The sequence below is a fragment of the Hippopotamus amphibius genome, chromosome 2 (assembly GCF_030028045.1).
Source record: "Hippopotamus amphibius kiboko isolate mHipAmp2 chromosome 2, mHipAmp2.hap2, whole genome shotgun sequence".
NCBI lineage: Eukaryota > Metazoa > Chordata > Mammalia > Artiodactyla > Hippopotamidae > Hippopotamus > Hippopotamus amphibius.
This window is the reverse complement of record NC_080187.1, coordinates 209,190,668-209,210,282: the sequence shown is the minus strand read 5'-3', so window position 1 is coordinate 209,210,282 and position 19,615 is coordinate 209,190,668. Positions and strand designations below refer to the sequence as shown.

At 36.5% G+C, this 19,615-nt stretch overlaps 1 protein-coding gene across 2 annotated transcripts in view; it reads right to left on the bottom strand.

Annotated features, from left to right (window-relative positions):
• Positions 1–1,778: 1,778 nt before the first annotated feature.
• The window catches only part of PIAS1 (protein inhibitor of activated STAT 1), a 127,926-nt gene continuing 110,089 nt past the window's right edge, over positions 1,779–19,615 (bottom strand). The window contains exons 9-14 of one of the 2 annotated variants that reach the window (XM_057723026.1): positions 11,735–11,895; positions 9,662–9,792; positions 8,755–8,935; positions 5,022–5,164; positions 2,971–3,008; positions 1,779–2,354 (exon numbers count right to left, since the gene is read on the bottom strand). In XM_057723026.1, the coding sequence (XP_057579009.1) occupies positions 2,061–2,354; positions 2,971–3,008; positions 5,022–5,164; positions 8,755–8,935; positions 9,662–9,792; positions 11,735–11,895 (948 nt within the window). In that variant the 3' untranslated portion in view covers positions 1,779–2,060. Of the gene's footprint in view, positions 2,355–2,970; positions 3,009–5,021; positions 5,165–8,754; positions 8,936–9,661; positions 11,522–11,734; positions 11,896–19,615 lie in introns of those variants that run through there. The other variant, XM_057723027.1, reaches the window with a different exon arrangement.

Genomic DNA, 19,615 nt, shown 5'->3' with positions numbered 1-19,615 from the left:
TACTATTAGATATTAGTCTACGTTAACATGGCAATGAGAGTTCTAAAGTGTTTACTCACCATAACACCAGATTCATTTAAAAACTTAACTATTTCCTGTTTTAACTGACAATGAATTTCTTTTTATTGCAAATTGTTTAGTGACTATAACTCAGCCATGTATGTGTGAATACACATGCGTAGGGAAGACTATATAACTCAGTTGTCACTCACACACAGTCTTATAAATACATATATACACACACACATATACATATCAATACCAACTTTTTTTCAAAATTCAAGTCAATTTGGTGGCAGAGAGATGCTGTAAAAACAGATATTTTTAGATGCCACACAATCATGTGAACCATTAATTTTATCATACAATTGAAGATACAGCCATCTTGAATTCTAACTGGATTAAAGTAGGTCAATTTGTTACCACTGCAAGGTTTAAAATGACAATTTTATACACAAAGGTGGTCCTTCATCAACTCTGAGAACAACTCTGAGAACATTAATAGTTGTGATATAAAAATCCAGTCTGGAAAACTGGTAATCGTTATGCCCCTTCTTTATCTTTTCTGTTAAACCTGCTAAAACCTTTCAATCAGATAAAAAATATTTTCGACACCTTCAGATATTACCTGAAGAATGTTAATACCTTCTCTGAGGAGGATTTTGGAACAAAAGTAGAACCCTCACTCATTTCCTGAAAAACAGTTTTCAATATATTTACAAGTTCCACTATTAATAAGAGTAGATCAGACTGAGCCATGAATTCTTAAAAAAATTTGACTTTCCTATGTCATGCTTGTCTTTAAAAGGTGAAGAAAAAAATAAAACAAACAAAATAGCTAGGCTAAAAATTAACTACACTCAGAACAAGAGTGAAAATGGCTAAGGATCAAGCCCATTTTGAATTTCAACTGTTTATCAGATGACAGATTTCTACAGACTGATGTGTGGTGCATTGTATTTTCTGAAGAGAATTTACTTTTAAGGATAATTGACTGTCTTTCCTTTTTGAGGTGATGTAGGCACCCAACAGGGCTTTCTAAGCTATTTTTACTTCCTACTTTGGTATGAAGATCTTACATGAAAACTTGTTACCCTGTGGCCAAAAAACAATGTGTTCACAGACTTGGTTTAAATACATAATACTGGCAATCCAAATTTAGAATAAAGAACTAGACTGAAGTGTATTATTCACAGGTCGGCTAAGCCTACTCCTTACCCAGACAGCTTCACTCCCAATCTCTGAAACATAGTCTCAGAGACATACCTAGCAAATAAGAGAGAATATGTGATGGAGAACATGCAATTGGGATAGTTGATAAAGATGCTCATATGTGAGTTCAAGACCTTCAAAGCACTTTGAAAGAAGCAGGCAACTGATTTATCAACTGAATGCAAACGTGGGAGAAGGAACAGTAATGACAGAAAAATACACATGGACACACACACTGAACACACACACCCACAAGCTATGTTCTGAAAATACACAGGGAATGCAGAGGGACAGATGAGATTTATAACTTAAGGCTGGATAAAATATGCACACACACAAACAGAATCCAAGTCTGTCATTTTTAGAAAATGAAAATGAAAACTATCCCCCCCAGCCCCCTCCCCACAACAAAGAAAAGCCCACAATTTAAAACGTCATACATGCAATTCCTTTTCTGTTATTGCAAATAATGCCACTGAAGTAAAATAAAACCAAAACCATAGGACAAATGATGAAAAAAATCTTCAGAATCCAGAAAAAATGAACTGAAGGTGGTTTGTGGGTACTTGTTTTTTTTTCTTTTTTTTTCTTTTCTTTCCTTTTTTTTTTTTTGTTTTTTTACAAGTGTTTTTTTCAGACAGGCAGTCTTAGATTTATATACAAAAGTAAAACTGAAAATATAGTTTTGTTCTCTGTACATTTCTTTTAATTTTTTCCCTAAAAAAAGGAAAAAAACACGCTTGTGTACTTTTCTAAACAGAATAAGGTGAAACATAGCACAAAGTTCTCTTCTTTCTGCCAAGTTCATTTAATCTGGGGTGGGGGTGGGAGCAGCAGGGGCAAGGGAATCAGTCCAATGAAATAATGTCTGGTATGATGCCGAAGATGGATGCTGTGTCCGTGCTGCTCCTATTTGCCACGGTGTGGCTGTGGCTCTCCCTTAGGCTGTTGGAGGATACGAGGCTGCTGTTACTGCCACTACTGCTTCCATTGGTGGTTGGCAGAGAAGTACTGCCTCCTGCACTTAACTGATCGAGAAACATCTGTGAGGAGGTATATGGAAAAAACCGAGACGAGTGTAAGAGGTCTTGATCATCTGAAACCGCTGCTGCTGCAGCGGCAAGCAGGGAGGTGTTATAATGCTAGGGAGAGAAACAGAAGACAGAAAACAAAGTTAATTACGCCCACAAATTCATGAACTTTCTTCTCAGCAGAACAAAGTCCTAAATTTAATATATTCTGAGTACCCAGTATTTCTGAAATATTTAGTAAAACATTTTGCAAAATCAAACGGCCTTATGTAATCATCATATCATGGATTTTTTTTTAACTTTAACTTTTATTGGCATATCATGGGGAGGAGAATCAAAATATTATTTTTTGTTTTAATTTGTATTGCAAGCAATTTTCATAATGCTATTTCCAAAGAGGCATATACGCAGAAGCAGCAGGAAAGAGGACAGTCCACTTTCTCTTCTGGAGATATCTGGCCAAGAAATTTATCAGTCAATATGACTCACTGTCCTGTTTCTTTATAAAACAGTACTGGGAACCAACAAATAGACACTGTAGTTACTATATATTCAGGCACAGCTGAAACAAAGGGACTTTTATTTAAATTTTTAAAACCTTAACAATGATGGTATAACTACTCTGAATTTCCTAAGGAAATTTATATTCTTCCTCTTGGCTACATATTATACTTTTAAGTATTTTAAAGTAGAATTAAAATAACAGTATTTTTTTCATATAACATACCTGATTGTCTCCTGATAAGAAAGGAAAGAAATCTAATCCTGTGGGAGAAAAAATTATTTTAGTTTAAAAAACAAAAAAAAAGGAAAGAAAAAAAAGCCTTCCAAATGCCCCAATACTACAAAAACAAACACAATATCTTAAAAGGTAATTCTAAATTCACTTAAATTTTATTTAAACATGAAGAGTTGAGCTGAATGTTTTTCATCTCTCCCATCTCTAGGTTACAAACCTTGGCATTCAAGCTTTAGCAATGATTTGCGCTCCCAGTGACTCCATTTGTGGGACTTGGGCCATTGCTGCCCTGTTAAAACTAACACTGATCCATTAAATTGAGAGAGCACTTTCCACCACATGCTCTCACTGATTCCTCTAAAGTTACCTTTCAATCTACTCTAATTTACTCCTCACAAGCACCTCATGAGGTGTGTAATTATTTTGGTCTCATTTTGTGGATGAGAAAGTTTGAAGTTGAAAGACATTAAGCAAGTTGTAAGACAGATTTTCTTTCTCAAATTCCTTCACTTCCCACTATCTGTACCAGATTCTAACTCAGAGACTCTTGAGTGACATGAGCGGGGAAGAGTTCTGAGGTGGTGTCTGGCTGCTGGTGTGGAGGCTATTACAGAAGGACCAGCTCTCATCCCTGGCTGCCAGAATCACTGTAAGCCAGCCCCTTTCAATTAACATTCTTGTCCATATTGTTACATTATAATGTGACAAAGAGCAAGTAAACCAACACGAATACAATGCCTCATCATGATATCTAAACTTGGAGAAAAGTACGACAAGCAGATGTAGATAAAAATATGACAAACAAATACTTTGGGGATCCACCCACTGTCTACACTAGAACAATTATAACATAAGGGTCTGCAAACTGTACAGTACTCTGGGTGTTTGTTCGTTTTGGTTACACTACAAGGCACGTGCAATCTTAGTTCCGAGGTTGGGGATCAAAGCCGCGTCCCCTGCAGTGGAAGCGTGCAGTCCTAACCACTGGACTGCCAAGGATGTCCCAGTACTGTGGCTCTTGATAGTGAGTTGGCAGTGGGCTAAGAGGCTGTGAGAAATGGGGCCACACTGTCTGGTAGAGTAGCTACTAACCACCTGATGTGGCTATTTAAATTTACTAAGATTAAATAAAATGAAAAACTCAATTTTTTAGTCATACTCGCCACGTTTTAAATGCTCAATAACCACATGTGTCTAGTGGCTACTGTACTGGTCAGATTACATTTCCCTAATTGCAGAAAGTTCTACTGGACAGAGCCAAAATAGGGTTTTCATAACAATCACTAAGAATCCACTCAACTATCTCAGCTCCTAAGAATCCTTGCCAGTGACCCTGAATTTTACTATAGGGAATAGGTAGAGGGAAACTTCCACTTTGTGCTTTTGTATATTTTCTACAATGAGTGTATACGGCTTTTTGTAATTTAAAAAACGTTCTTAGATTATATGGCTAGTATACAAATTATTAAATTACAAAGATACCTGAAAACAACTAATAATTCTTTTTGATAATGTAAATTATTATTATGAACTCAAAATACATTGTAGAAATTAGTATACTGACATTTCAAACTACTGTCAAAAAGAAGAATCAGGTTCACTGGAACAAAAATTAAAACCTTTCAATGTTTCAATGCTGCATTATCTAAAAGATAATACAACAGAGCTACCCACAATGCCTGCTGCATTATAACTGGATTCAGGGAACAAAAGACAATTTTCATAAATATTAAAAATCAAAGCAACATACTGGAAGTCATTCAAAAACAACCTGCAGACTAGTCTGAATTTCACAAAACCTAAAGATCATTGCACTATTTTTACCACTAGTAGTAAAACACTGGTTATTGATGAAGGTACTAACAAGGAACTGAGTCTGTATTTATTTGCAACCACAGTATATATTTCTCCCAGTTTCCTAGATCCAACCTGCTCTTTTCCTAATCTTTCAACCTTTCTTAGACTTGCCCAGAAAAAGACTATATAGATCAAAGGCATTCATAACGCTATGTGACAACACAGAAGAACCAGTGACTCACCTTGTAAGTCATAAGGCATGGGTGTCATGTGGAAAGGATGTCTGTAGTCTTGGATGAGGGATGTGTTAATATAGCTTGTGTCTACAGCAGGGAGGCTTGGGGTTCGGGACACTGGAGATGCTTGATGTGGAAGACTTAATATGCTAGAAGGAGAAAAGGTTTGCAAAATTTTCATGAGTCAGTTGAACTTTTAAGTTTAACAAAAGGGTTGCTTCTTACAATGAGTCCTAGTTTTTGTGCTGGAAATAAAAACAAAAGACAAGCAAAGCAATATATAATTTAGAATACCATAATTATTTGGAAATAATTTGTGTACTTAAAAGCATCTTTCAGAGGCTATAGGGGAAAAAAGAGATGGATGCAATGGTATCCAACATTCACAAATCACATGTTGTCTTTGGAACAACATCATCTACCCTTTCAGAATGCAAGGGGAAGGCATAGCTGAGCCATTTCAATGGAACATGAATGAAAAGTATCTACAGCAGACAAAATCCTGAAACCTTAAAAAAATAAGCACTAGAGTGTTGGCTAGTAAAAAGTATAGGTAAATCCTTGCAAAGAAAACACATATAACAAAACTAGGGGATCTGAGCAGTGAGTAGTTAACAGCCGGCCCTCAGACTTGTAAGATTTATAAGAATAAAAACTAGGTACCGTTTATCTTGGTATACCCAATGCCCAGTACAGTCATTAGCACAATGTTTGCATAAAAGGCCTGCTGAATGAACAAAGGCAGCAAGACAAGGAGTAGAGATGCTCCATAGTGAACAGGTGGTAGAGTGTTTTTAAAGGGAGACCAGTATAAATGGAAAAAGAAAAAAAGAACAAAGAGAGGGATCCTGGAAGAACAGAGTGAAATGTTTAAGTAGCTGAATAGTTAAATCTTTTTTTTCTTTACCAAAAATTAAGGAAAAGCAAAAAGGAGGGAGAAATAAAGGAAAAAGAAGAGGAAGAATTAAAATGATTCTCAAAAGAAAAAGAAAGAATTCTAATAGTCCTGAGTGAAAACATAAAGGCCATATGCTATCCCAACCATACAAGAGGCTAACAGACATATAAGTTATAGAAAATAAAAAGAAGGTAGAAACAGGCTGTCTTTTGTTTTTAAAATACTTAAAAGTATTTAAGTACTTTAAAGTACTTGGGGTATCGAGATGCAATTTCAATGGTAAAGAATATTTCAAAAGATCCCAAGGTTGGATTTCCAGGAATAGAGTTCTATTTATAACCTTTTACCATATTTTTATGAATGGGATATGAAGCAGAAAATATACTCTCATCTACCTCCTCATAAAAATGTTTTGTCTAATGGAAACTTAATTAAACCTCTTACATCTATAGAAAGTACCATTTTCCATTAGCTGTCTCCTCTGACAATACCTAAGGGATTACAAGAAAGACAAAAGCAGCTGAAATGCTAGTCTTCGAAAACATCTTGGTATACCAAACAGCAAAGGAAATTTCTGGATGAATACTAAACACTCAGCAGCTGAAGACAGCAAAATGTCTTACATTTACTAATCTTTGCCTCTTTCTAATTCCTGGCTGGCTCCTTCTCTTTCAATTTTGTGATAATATTCTAAAATGCATTTCCACCTTCACACTGCACAATAACAAATACTATATGCTGGGTTTAGGTTTCTATTTATTGGCTAGTCATTACTGAAAAATGGTCACTGGTATTGAATATGGCGTTATTCTTCTAAAAATGTCATAAACTTTCAGGTTGCTTATTTTTTATCTGAAAATCAAGAGAAAGGTCTGGCATTTGCGAATACTCTATCTGGGTTCAATTAGTCACTGGGAAGCTCAGGAAGTAGTTAATGCATCTAATGTAATTTCCCAAACATAATAAACAAGCTATTTCTGGAGAAACAGCAAAGCAAACATTCAAAGAAGAAAAATTAGATTTCTAAACACTCAAAACATTTCCTTTAAGGAAGAATGTTTACATACATATGACTACTATCAATATATTAAAGAGCAGAACTAACATATATAATGATGCATTTAATCCATAAAGTGTTTACATACCCAGATTTATGAAATATACTTTACGGTGCTATTATGGCATTTAAAGTAATAAAATGATGACATGTTTTTGGTCATACTATGCTAAATATAATGTATCATACCATTTAAAATATATATATTAAATATAAAATATCTTAGAATCAAAATTCTATAGGTATTTGTTCTAACTATGCCAGCTTTTAGTAATTTGACTCCCCTCCCACCCCTCCACCCCCAACTCAGATTTAGAATAGAAGCTGGTACAATAACAAGGTCAGGCTTGTTGGATAATAGCCATCAAAGTAGGCTTTCATCAGAGGTGAATGTTCAAAGTAGGACGTAAAGCAGAATTAGTGTTTAAATATTCATTTTGTTTAGAATAAGGATACTGCCTTTAATGTCTTTTATTTGTCTGTATGATGAGATAAGCTATTCTAGAGTGAAAATATCAACGTGTGTAATATGTTTGATTGTACTATAAAGGTTCCTGAAATAGCCAAAGTCCTCCAATGAGAGAGAAACTACATTTATCACAACTGTGCTCTTTTATTGTTGCAACTCCATCTTTCAAGTAACTACAAATATACTCAAATAGAAGATCTTTTTATCTCATCAAACAATATCAAGCCTGAAAATAATCTGACTCCAAGCACAGATGTACCTGCTCTTGGTCTGGTGTTAACTTTCCCTCTTAAACCTTGAAATCTGTTAACAATGCCTTCTGCAGACTTTCCTTCCCTCACTTACATTCTTCCTTCAGGCATTACAGTTTGTTGGAACATTTTTTGAATCGCTCCTATTCTGCTACATCAGGCCACATAAGTCTCCTGATATATACCTAAAAGGGGTCACATCTATTTCTAGATTTACCTTTGGTGTGCTACAACTGTGCCTCAGCAAAACATGAAGTCTTTTGCTGAGAATCCCTGAAGTGTCTCATGATACTAACACACTATTTAAGAGTATAGCTAAAGTCAGTTACTTGTTTTACCATCCTCTACAAAATATTAAACTCTTTAAGGTTAGGACTGTACTTACTCACTATTTATCACCCACATTTAGCACAGGGTGTTTTACCTGAAGTAGATAAGTGTTTCATGAAGTGAAATGAAGCATAACCAAGGTACGTTATTATTGATATAAGACTAATGGGAAGTATGGGAAACGAGTCTGCAAACCAGAAAGCACTGTGTACTGCAACTTAAGTCAGACTTTCTTCACTGCCAGTCCTACACATTCTGAGGCAAGTTTAAAGTATTCATCTGGTCTTCCTCTGCTTTCTGCTTGAAATGCTCAACTTAGGGTTAATTTTACAGCATATATTTTCCAGTTTGAGGAAAGATTTTAAATGCTACAACCAGCATTAGGATTACCTGGGAATTTATTAAGAATACACATTTTCTCAATTCCTATTCCTGAATCAGACATGGGGGCTAGGGGAGCAATGTGATTCTGATGTATACCCAAGTTTGAGAACCACTGTACCAGAACCATCTTTTGGTATGATGAATACCGTACCCAAGTGACCCCTCTAATGCATTATCCCAACCCCTTAAGAAACACACCTGAGAAAAATTCAACCTATTCTCTGATTACTAAGTTAAGTTTTATAATCATGCACAATCATTTTATTTGGCAGATCTTTTAATCCTATTTGCAAAATTAACTTTCACAATGACCTTTTTTTTAAAAAAAAAAAAAAGATTTCAGCACTTACCCTTTATTATTTAGTGGTGATGTGGGAGACAGGGAAGGACAGGTTCTCTTAGCAGATGGCTCTTCCTCCTCTTCATCAGATGAACTGTCTATGGTTAGGTCAATCACCTCTACTTTCTTACTTTTATTTGAGGACTGGTGGTGAGAAGCCACTTGGTGCTCTAACGTGGAGCTCAAGCATCCTGTGTGGGAATGATTGAAACACAAACAAGGCAAAAAAGACCTGTGACATCTCTCTTTTTCTCAGCCTATGGATTAGTTTATCAGTTACAGTTTAGACTTTATCAGTTATAGTTATATTGCTGGTGTCCAAGAATACAAAAGCAACCAGTGGCTTTGTTTCCCTAAGCTTAAAACTACTATTCGTTATTGGTTGTTAAAGGATTTTCTTGAAAAACAATTCTGAATTAGGGCACACAAGCAAAATATATGCCCACCTCAGAATAAAAGTAGTCTAAGGGCAAATACTATATATTACACATGTCTGCCTGCATATTACCTGATATATTGAGAAATGTTACAGTAACATTTTAAAAAAGTCATAGCTTCCTTCCAGCAAAAACATACTAAAAGCCAGGAAAAAAATGTAAATGAAAAAAAGAACATTCGCTAACCTGTACCACGTCTGTTAAAAATTTAAAAGGATACCATTTCAAAAGCATGACTTTACAAATAACTTATTAGATTATGTTACTTTGAAATCTTATACCACGAAATTTTAGAAGCTGGCAAAAAGTGAATTAAAAAAGTTTCACTACTTCTGAACATTTAATCAATAATTTAATAAGTTACTGAGCTATCCATAAACTGATGGGTATTCTTAAAAAATTTATGTGTTTTAAAACTGAAAACCAAGGCTTTACAACAGCAGGGAGACTGCCCCACCCTTTTGGAAAACTAATACTCACCATCAACTCCATTGTATGAGGCAGAAACTTCCTGTACTTCCTTTTTTGATCTCATAGGTGCCCAAGAGCCATCCTCCTTAAATTGTATTTCATCACAATCTGTACAATACTTTAGGATTTCCATAAACAAGCTATAAAAAACAATTTGTCCTTTGAATATCACATTCTAAATTAAGACTGATTAGAATTAGTACTGTTCAAAAAACATTCAGACCTTCTAAGTTCTGTACAAGTATAAATGAGGAAAACTGTAACAGACAAGGTATATTTGTTCTGAAAATCTAGGGCTGAATAGGAAAATAGTTACTTAAATTATGGTACCTTTATGCAAGAAAATATCATATAACCATGAAAAACGAGGTTTCCAAAGATTTTTTTAGTAATATGGGGGGATGGGACTTCCCTGATGGTCCAGTGGTAAAGAATCCGCCTTCCAATGCAGGGGACATGGGGTCGATCCCTGGTCGGGGAACTAAGATCCCCACGCTGTGAGGCAATTAAGCCCAAATACCGCAACTACTGAGCCAGTGCACCTCAACCAGAGAGCCCATGTGCCGCAAACTACAGAGCCTATGTGCTCTGGAGCCCACACACCACAGCTACAGAGACAAAAACCTGCATGTCACAACTAGAGAGAAGCCTGTGAGCTGCAAGGAAGAGCCCGCACACTGCAACGAAAGATCCCACATGCCACAACTAAGACCTGACACAGGCAAAAACTTAAAAATAATAATAATAATTTAAAAGATAATAATAACATGGGGGGAAAATATGTTCACAGAAAGTGGGAAGAGGCCAAGAAAAGAAAACTCTGTGTTTTAAAAATAAAATTCTGTGTGTGAGTGGTATGTAAATAGTGGTTATCTCTGAGTGGTGACGTGGATATTTATTCTTTTTCTTTATAATCTTTTTCTTCAACATAACCCAAATTGCCTACAATAAGCACATCTTGTTTGATAACTGAAGCGATACATGCAAAAATATGTATTGAAAGTTAAAACTCCTTGATAATTACCATGCAGATATTAAAAAATAAGATTTGGAAAAATGTGTAAAAGTAAGGATCAAATTCTTAGGTTGTAATATTAAATGAAACCAAAGGATAAAAAATACTAATACAGCATAATTCCAATCATGGGAAAACAAAAATCAGAAAATAACACAACATCTTTTTATTTTCCTATGTTTTCCACTTTTTCTTTGGGGTGTATGTGTGTGACTTCTATAATAACAAAGAATAATCTCAAGGCATCTAAAGTTATATAATATACAGAGCTGGTAAAATACTATTCAACTCTGACTTCTTAGTGGTCACCAACATCTCTGAAAAATCAAACATAAAACATTTAAGTTACATGTTTACTTTTCCCCATATGATTGGTCTGATATCTTTCAAGCTCTGGGTTACATCTGTATTGCTAAATGTATTCCATTCCTTAGGTTACACCTTCAGGTTCCTATGTTTTCTCAAGTACTGTACATAAGTTGTGTTAAGCATTTTTCTAGAGAGTACAGGAAATTAACCAACTGTTGTGATGCTGTAGGTGGAGAAGAAAGACAAAGACAAGTATTTTAGAGAAAACAGAAAAACAAAGAGAGCTGCTATTCAGTGTGTTGATCAGTTTTAGGAGCCCGTACAGTAGGGAGTAGGTATGCTGGCCCACAACTGAAGCACCAGAAAATCTCAAAAAACAGACCAAATGAGAGTTTCACAATTCTTTCATTCTTTCTCTAAAATGGTCTGCATGTCTAGGGGTAGATGGATTCCTATTAGGAAAAGGCGTAAGTGCACCCTGCTCAGAACCACTGGTGCTGCACAATGGTGAATGTCAGGAGGCACCGACAGTGAGGCACGGATTTCTGAAACAAGGGGACATAAAGTTAAAAAGGCAAAATGTTCACAATATTAATTACTTACTTAGAAGACTACTGACTTCTACAGTCATGAAAATCCTAAAAATATATAACTCAGAAAACACTACCAATAGAATCTTAATCCCAAATGTGATGGATAACAAAACCAATAATAGATGGTTACTTTGAAGTACAAGGAAAAACTTTAAATTGACATACCCGTCAATAATAAGGTGTTCATATGGAGCCTTCTTATCACAGACAGGACAAACCCAAGTTGGTTTTTTCTCATTCATCTGAATATAAAGAGTTGCATCAAAACACTGCAGATGAGAACATGTAAGGGCCCGACACGGAATTGTCAGCCGCATCTTACCAAGCTTTAAAAGAGGGAGACAAAAGTAAATATCAGACAACTGTTATTCAAAATGTTTCCTGAAACACAATATGTGTGTACCTGATTTAAAACATACTGTGTTTACTTTTAACACATTTTCTGTGAAACATCTACAGGTTAAAAATTACAATATTTCTTTGGATATTAAAATACAGAGACTATGGAAAATCTACAGCAGAGGTTACTTATCCTCAATCCAACAGCTTACAAATCTGCTTTTAGGGGGAAGGACCATGAATCCCTTGAAATTACGTGCAAAATCTTGTATGTGCACTTTCCCAGAGAGTGTTTTCATCGAATTCTTAGTGTAGTTCCCTAATCCAAAAAAGTTAAGAACCACTTTACTAGGTATTGGGAAAGAAAAAAGGAATGACATTATTAAATGCTCAAGATACAGATATCAACCTGATCTCTGAATGAGAGTAATTCACAGGTTAAAAGAGAATAAGCATCCCCCACAAGGCTTGGCATAACTGCCAAACGGCAGCTCTGAGAAGAAACCTAGATATGTGCACTCTCTTGCCTCACTGGGCACCATCACAGGCAATTCAGCAAACACCTCTGGATCGCTGGCATGTCTAGCATGTTATGAGACTTGCTCTTCTTGCCCTGCAAATAGTGCTTATGCTGACATAGGCTGAGTCTGTCCTATGAACAATGAAATCTGCTTCATGTGGTCCCTGAACTGCTAGCTTTGGACCAAAGCAGAGAAGCTGTCCAGAGATCTGCCCAGGAAGCTACCATATTATGACCTCCTTGCATAGAAGACACTTTGTACAGTACAGCTGGATAACCACTGTGGGGTCCCTGTAGGCTGCAATGGCCATAGAGTACAGAAGTCACCTACTTTCAGTAACCACATTTTTTGCTAAATAACAGGAAAAGATTTTCCACATATTTGTGAGCTTGAAAAATATAAAGGCTTGGAAAGGATATGACTTAAATGAGGAAAAAAAGTGGAAAAGATTCTTGGCTTAGTAGAATTTCACGGAAATGTGCAATTTCCAAGGAAATTAACTGTCCTTGGGGGCCCTGAATTATTGTTCTGGCACTAGTGATTTACTGTGCCTCTAGGAAAGGCACTTAACCTTGCTGGGCCTCTTTTTCTATCTCTGAAGTAACATGGTTTCCTCCTCACTTCAACAGGATGTCGTGATGAAGAATAACAGAACGTGCCATCAGTGCGACAAGGGAGTATCGCCAGTGTACAGTATCGGGAGTACGGACAGGAGGGATGCAGAGAAAACTGAGAGCTCCCGTCTCTGTGCTCCCAACTCTACCCTGCATATGACTACACTATTTATTTATGTGCTTCTCTTCCTACTAGAAACACATTGGGCTCATCTCCTTACCCTCAGCACTTGGAAATGTACCTGCTATACATACAGCAGGAAGATGGTCCTGTGTACTGATCAGGCTTCAGCTGTGCATGCTGGGTAGTTCTAGGAGGCACCATTCATTTAGGGTGAGAATCCTTAGCGTCTCTCTGAGCCTTAGTTTTAGAAACTCCGGATAAAAATAGCATCTATACCATAAGACTGTGGGGTCTAAATTATATTTATTGCACAGGGCCTGACACATAGCAAGTACTCAATATATGCCCTGCATTATTAATTAAAGTACAGAAACATATCTGCCTCAAATAACTCTGTAAGCTAGTAGGAGACCCACTCAAACCTCAGCCCAGTCAGTATTCTCTTCTATGCTCACATAGTACTAAACAACTCCATTACTTCCTTTCTACAATGCTATTCCATTTTTATGATTTGATTTACCTAAGTACCTGATGAAAAGACACATACACAAAAAGAACAAACTAGCTCTTACAACAGAAAAATCACCTATTTACCATTAGCCAAGACATGCTGCATTAGTCTAGAAACATTTTCCAAACAACGATCTAGGTGGTGGTGCTAAATTACATTTTTATGTCTTAAGTCAGACCTTAATTTATCTGTGAAGTGCAAATTCCTGAGCAGACATATTTGCTACTGCCTTAATACTAAGTAGAGAAATCCTAGATAAATACAGTCATCATAGACAAGGTTCGTGTAACTGCAGAACTAGGCTACTTCTGATAGTTTATGAAGACAATGGATAAGAAGATAAGAAACAAAGATTGTTTCAGAATCGAAGCCACAGGCTGTAGAACTTATACTCTGAGAAGCAGTTACTCTCCAAAGACCATCACCTCACATACCTTTAGCCCTATAATTCCCAGCTGTCAGTTCATCTTTTCCTTGGGAGAGCAACTCTCAATCCCTTATGATCAGCTACCCTGACAGGTTTACCTACAGAATTTTTAAGGAACGTGCTACATGACTGGCACAGGAAGGACATTTACAAATAGGTATAAGAAAGGAGAAGTTCAATTTGAAATGCAGTTTATTAGCTGTCACACAAATGCCTTGCTTCAGAGAATTACAAAGTAACTGTTATATGATAACCCTCATACTCCTGGTTTTTTAAAAACAATCACTAAATTCTAAATATTTATCTATGAATGGACACAATTCTCCAACTTCAGAAAAGAAGCTGAGCCTTGAACATCATCTTGAGATTACAAATTCCTCCTTTCCTTTTATAGGATGGGGTGGATATTTGCATCATTTGCAAATAAACACTTTGAAAACAACTCCCAGGTAAGTTTTCTAACGCCACTAACCTTATTATAACATAATAGTAACTGATGACACTGCAAGAGAAGAGAATACACCCTTAGATATAAGTTCAAACCAGCTTATATGAAAAGGACCCTAAAATCATCAAAAACACACGTACTTTTCCCTTGTAGAAAGGAACAGTGTGATACTGAGAATTTTACAACTTCTTCATCATCATCATCAGAAGTATTTCATGAATAAATTTCCAGGGAGTGTTTTTCCCCCCTTCTATCAAGTCTAAGCGATTTGCATTCGAGTTTACAGGTCTAAGGGAGTATCTCTCAAAGCAGGTTCACAAACAGTCTTCCAGCTCTATTTTTAATAAATCAGAACTGAAAAATTCCCAAAGAGCAAAAACATTTTTAATTATTTTCATTGCCTTTAGCTAAACAGCACACAAACAACAGAAACTCATTTATTCTGAGCTGTGTATATCACAACAAGGGCAATTCAAATGCAGAGTCAGACATCATATTTACATATTTCAAAGGGAACAAATCTCTTTTATTATTCTATAAATTTGATATATAGATGAGTTGTCATTACGAAGTTTTACTTTTTTAGAGTACAAACATACCTAAAATATATTGCCTTACTGTTCCAGAATAATTGTAAAGGGATTGTCCCTTTGGCCAAACAGAAATCCACAAAAGTATTATAATTACGGATTATATATATAGTTGTTTTTCCTATAATCTGAATTTTGAAAGAATAAGTCAATTCAAAATGAACTGCTGTAACCGCTGAAACTAAAAAGGGAAGAGGAGGGGGATATGGAAAGAAAATTTTAAAGCTGGCCCATTAAATTAAGAAGTACAAGGAGTAAAACGTGATTGACATTTTCTAATAAGAAATATCATCTGAACTGTGAAATTCAAAACATCAAATTTTATACTGTAGGCCTTATTTATATGAATAAGTATTTCATCTAAATGTTAAGTGATAGAAACATCATATATATATTAGCACAACTGTAACCACTTTTAAAATGAGACTGCAGAAAAACAAGACTCCTTCCAGTGATTTGAATGGAAGCTTATGCACGTTCCTAAATTTCTCATGGTCTCTGAAGTGGTGTTTTATAATGGAATGGGGTACAAGGAATCATGTCAAGGGTAAGGGTGGATGAATGGGTGTTTGCAGGAAAGAGGGTATGATAGGTATATACCTTAAAAAAAACAAAACAAAACTTTCTTCCCACCCTCCACTTACCTGGTCTGTGAACCATTTTTCCAAATGTTAAAAAATATCACATTCCTTTACATCACAGTCTGTTATAACACCTGATCACTTAAGAATCCACCCTATGTCCTCCCGGCCAATATTTTTTATTGTGGTAAAAAACATTTAACATTAAACCTACCACCTCAACCATCTTAAAGTGTACAATTCAGTAATGCTAGTATATCCACACTGTTGTACAACAGATCTCTAGGACTTTTTCATCTAGCAACACTGAAACTCTATACCCACCAATTTGTCCTCCCCCAGCACTTGGTAACCATCTTTCTAATCTCTGTTTCTATAATTTTGACTACTTTAGATACTTCATGAGTGGAATCATATGGTATTTATGGTATTTGTGACTGGCTTATTTTGCTTATTGTAATGTTCTCAAGGTTTATCTGTGCTGCAGCATATGACAGGATTTCCTTCTTTTTTCATGTTGCATATATAATTTTCTATTATATGTATATACACCACCTTTTCTTTATTTGTTCATTTCTTTTTTTTTAATTTTTTTTTATTTTTTGGGGGGTACACCAGATTCAATCATCTGTTTTTATACACATATCCCCGTATTCCCTCCCTTCCTTGACTCCCCCCCCCTCGAGTCCCCCCCACCCTCCCCACCCCAGTCCTCTAAGGCATCTTCCATACTCGAGTTGGGCTCCCTTTGCTATACAACAACTTCCCACTGACTATTTTACATATTTGTTCTTTTCTTGATGGACATCTGAGTTGCTTCCATCCCTTGGCTATTGTGAATAATGTTGTGATGAAAGTGGGTATTGAAAATTATTTCTTTGAGATCTTGCCTTCAATTCTTTTAGATATATATCCAGAAGAAGTAACAGATTATACGTTAATTCTATTTTTAACCTTTTGAGGAACCTCCATACTGTTTTCCATAATGGCTGCAGCATTTTACATTCCCACCAACAGTGCACAAGGGTTCCAGTGCCTGTGGCATCCTCACTGAAACTTATCTTCTGATTTTTTTGATAGGAGCCATCCTGATGGGCGTGAAGTGGTATCTCATGTGATTTTGATATGCATTTCCTTAATGATCAGCGATGTTGAACATCTTTTCATGTGTTTGTTAGCCACCTGTATATCTTCTCTGGAGAAATGTCTATTCAAGTCCTCTGCCTATTTTCAATCACGTTTTTTTGTTATTGTTGGGTTGTAGAATTTCCTTATATATTCTGGATCTTAACCCCTTATTAGGTACAAAATTCTCAATTATCTTCTCCCATTCCCTAGGTTGTCTTTTCACTGTTAATTGTTTCTGTTAATTGTTAAGTTTGTTGTAGTCCCATTAGTCTGTTTTTGCTTCTGTCACCTGTGCTTTTGGTGTCATATCCAAGAAGTCATTGCCAAATTCAACTAAAGTGGGACTTTCCTGGTGGTGCAGTGGTTAAGAATCTGCCTGCCAATGCAGGGGACACAGGTTTGATCCCTGGTCCAGGAAGATCCCACATGCTGCAAAGCAACTAAGCCCGTGCGCCACAACTACTGAGCCCGCGTGCTGCAACTATTAAAGCCTGTGAACCCAGAGCCCAGGGTCTGCAACAAGAGAAGCCACTGCATTGAGAAGCCCGGGCACCACAACAGAGAGTAGCCCCCGCTCACCAGGACTAGAGAAAAGCCCTGTGCCAGAAAAGAAGACCCAAACGCAGCTCCCCTCCCCCCACAAAAAAAATTCAACTGAAGCTTTTCTCCCATGTTTCTTCTAGGAGTGTAACAATTTAAGGTCTTACGGTTTAAATATTTATACATTTTCAGTTAATTTTTACATATGGTATAAAGTAAGGGTCCAATGTCATTATTTTGCATGTGAATATTCAGTTTTTCCAATGCCATTTGTTTAAAGAGACCATCTTTTTCCCATTAAGTAGTCTTGGCACTCCTGCAGAAAGGCATTTGACCATATATGCAAGAATCTGTTTCTGGGCTCTCTATTCTGTTCCTCTGGTCTATATTATCTATCTTTCTGTCAGTACCACACCATCTTAATTACTACGGCTTTGTAAGTTTTGAAATCAGGGAGTGCAAGGGCTCAAGCTTTGTTCTCATTAAGATTGTTTTGGCTATGCAGAGTTCCTTGAGAGTCCATAGAAGTTTTAGGATTTTTTTTTCTCTATTTCTGCAAAAAAATGCCATTGGGATTTGATAGGAACTACACTGAATCTGTAGATCACTTTGAGTAGTATGAATATTTTAACAATATTAAGTCTTCCAATCCATAATTATGGGATATCTCTCCATTTATTTCTATCTTCTCTGAATTCTTTTTTGTAATGTTTTATAGTTTTCAATCTCCTCGGTTGAGTTTATTCCTATTTTATCCTTTTTAATGCTACAGTAAATGAGACTGTTTTCACAGTTTCCTTTTCAGTTTTGTCAGTCAGTATACAGAAATGCAACTGATTTTTGACTGTTGATTTTGTATCCTGCAACTCTGCTGAATTCACTTCTAACAGGTTTTTGTTGTTGTTGTTTTGTGGAATCTTTGCAGTTTTCTGCATAAAAGATCATGTCATCTGCAAACCGAGATTTTACTTCCTTTCCAATCATTTTTCCCCCTTGTCTAATTGCTCTGGCTAGAACTTTTAGTACTATGTTGAACAGCAGTGGTGAGAGCGGGCATCCTGGCCTTGTTCTTGACCTTAGAGGAAGAGCTTTCAAGACTTTCCCATTGAGTATGATGTTCATTGTGGGCTTTTCATATATGGCTTTTATTATGTTGAGGAAGCTTCATTCTATTTCTAGTTTGCTGAGTGTTTTTATCATGAAAGGGTGTTGAATTTTGTCAAATCTTTTTGTCAAGTTTTTTCTGCATCGACTGGGACAATCACGTGGTTTTTGTCCTTCACTTTGTTAATGTGGTATATTACAATGATTTATTTTTGTATGCTGAACCAGCCTTACATTCCAGCTATGAATCCTACTTAGTCTGGTGTATGATCATTCTAATGTGCTGGTGAATTCAGTTTGCTAGTATTTTGTTTAGGGTTTTTACATCAATATTCATCAGGGATACTGGTATGCAGTTTTCTGGGTTTTTTGTTTGTTTCATTTTGTCTCGTCTTGCTGTGCCTTTGTGTGGTTTCGGGATCATTAATGACAACCTCACAGAATGAGTTTGGGAGTATTCTTTATTCAATTCTTTCTAAGAGTTTGAAAAGGATTGGTGTTAATTCTTTTTTTTTGTGGTTGTTTGGTTTTGTTTGTTTGTATGTATGTATGTATGTATTTAACTGGCTGTGTTGCGTCTTTTTTTTTTTTTTTTTTTTCCTGTTCGCCGGCCTTCTTTGGTTGCGCTGAGTGGGGGCTACTCTTCATTGTGGTGCGTGGGCTCCTCACTGCTGTGGCTTCTCTGGTTGCGGAGCACGGGCTCTAGGAGCGTGGGCTTCAGTAGTTGCAGCACATGGGCTCAACAGTTGTGGCTCACAGGCTTTAAAGCGCAGGCTCAACAGTTGTGGCACACGGGCTTTGTTGCTCCGTGGCATGTGGGATGTTCCTGGAGCAGGGATCGAACCCGTGTTCCCTGCACTGGCAGGCGGATTCTTAACCACTGCGCCACCTAGGAAGCCCCCAGTGTTAATTCTTTAAATATTTGGTAGGATACTCCAGTGAAGCCATGGGGTCCTAGGCTTTTCTTTGTTGGGAGGTTTTTCATTGCTGCTTCAATCTCCTCACTGGTTACAAGTTTGTTTAGATTTCCTATTTCTCCATGATTCAGTCTTGGTAGGATGTATGTTTCTAGGAATTTATCCACTTCTTCTAGGTTATCCAATTAGTTGGCATAGTAGT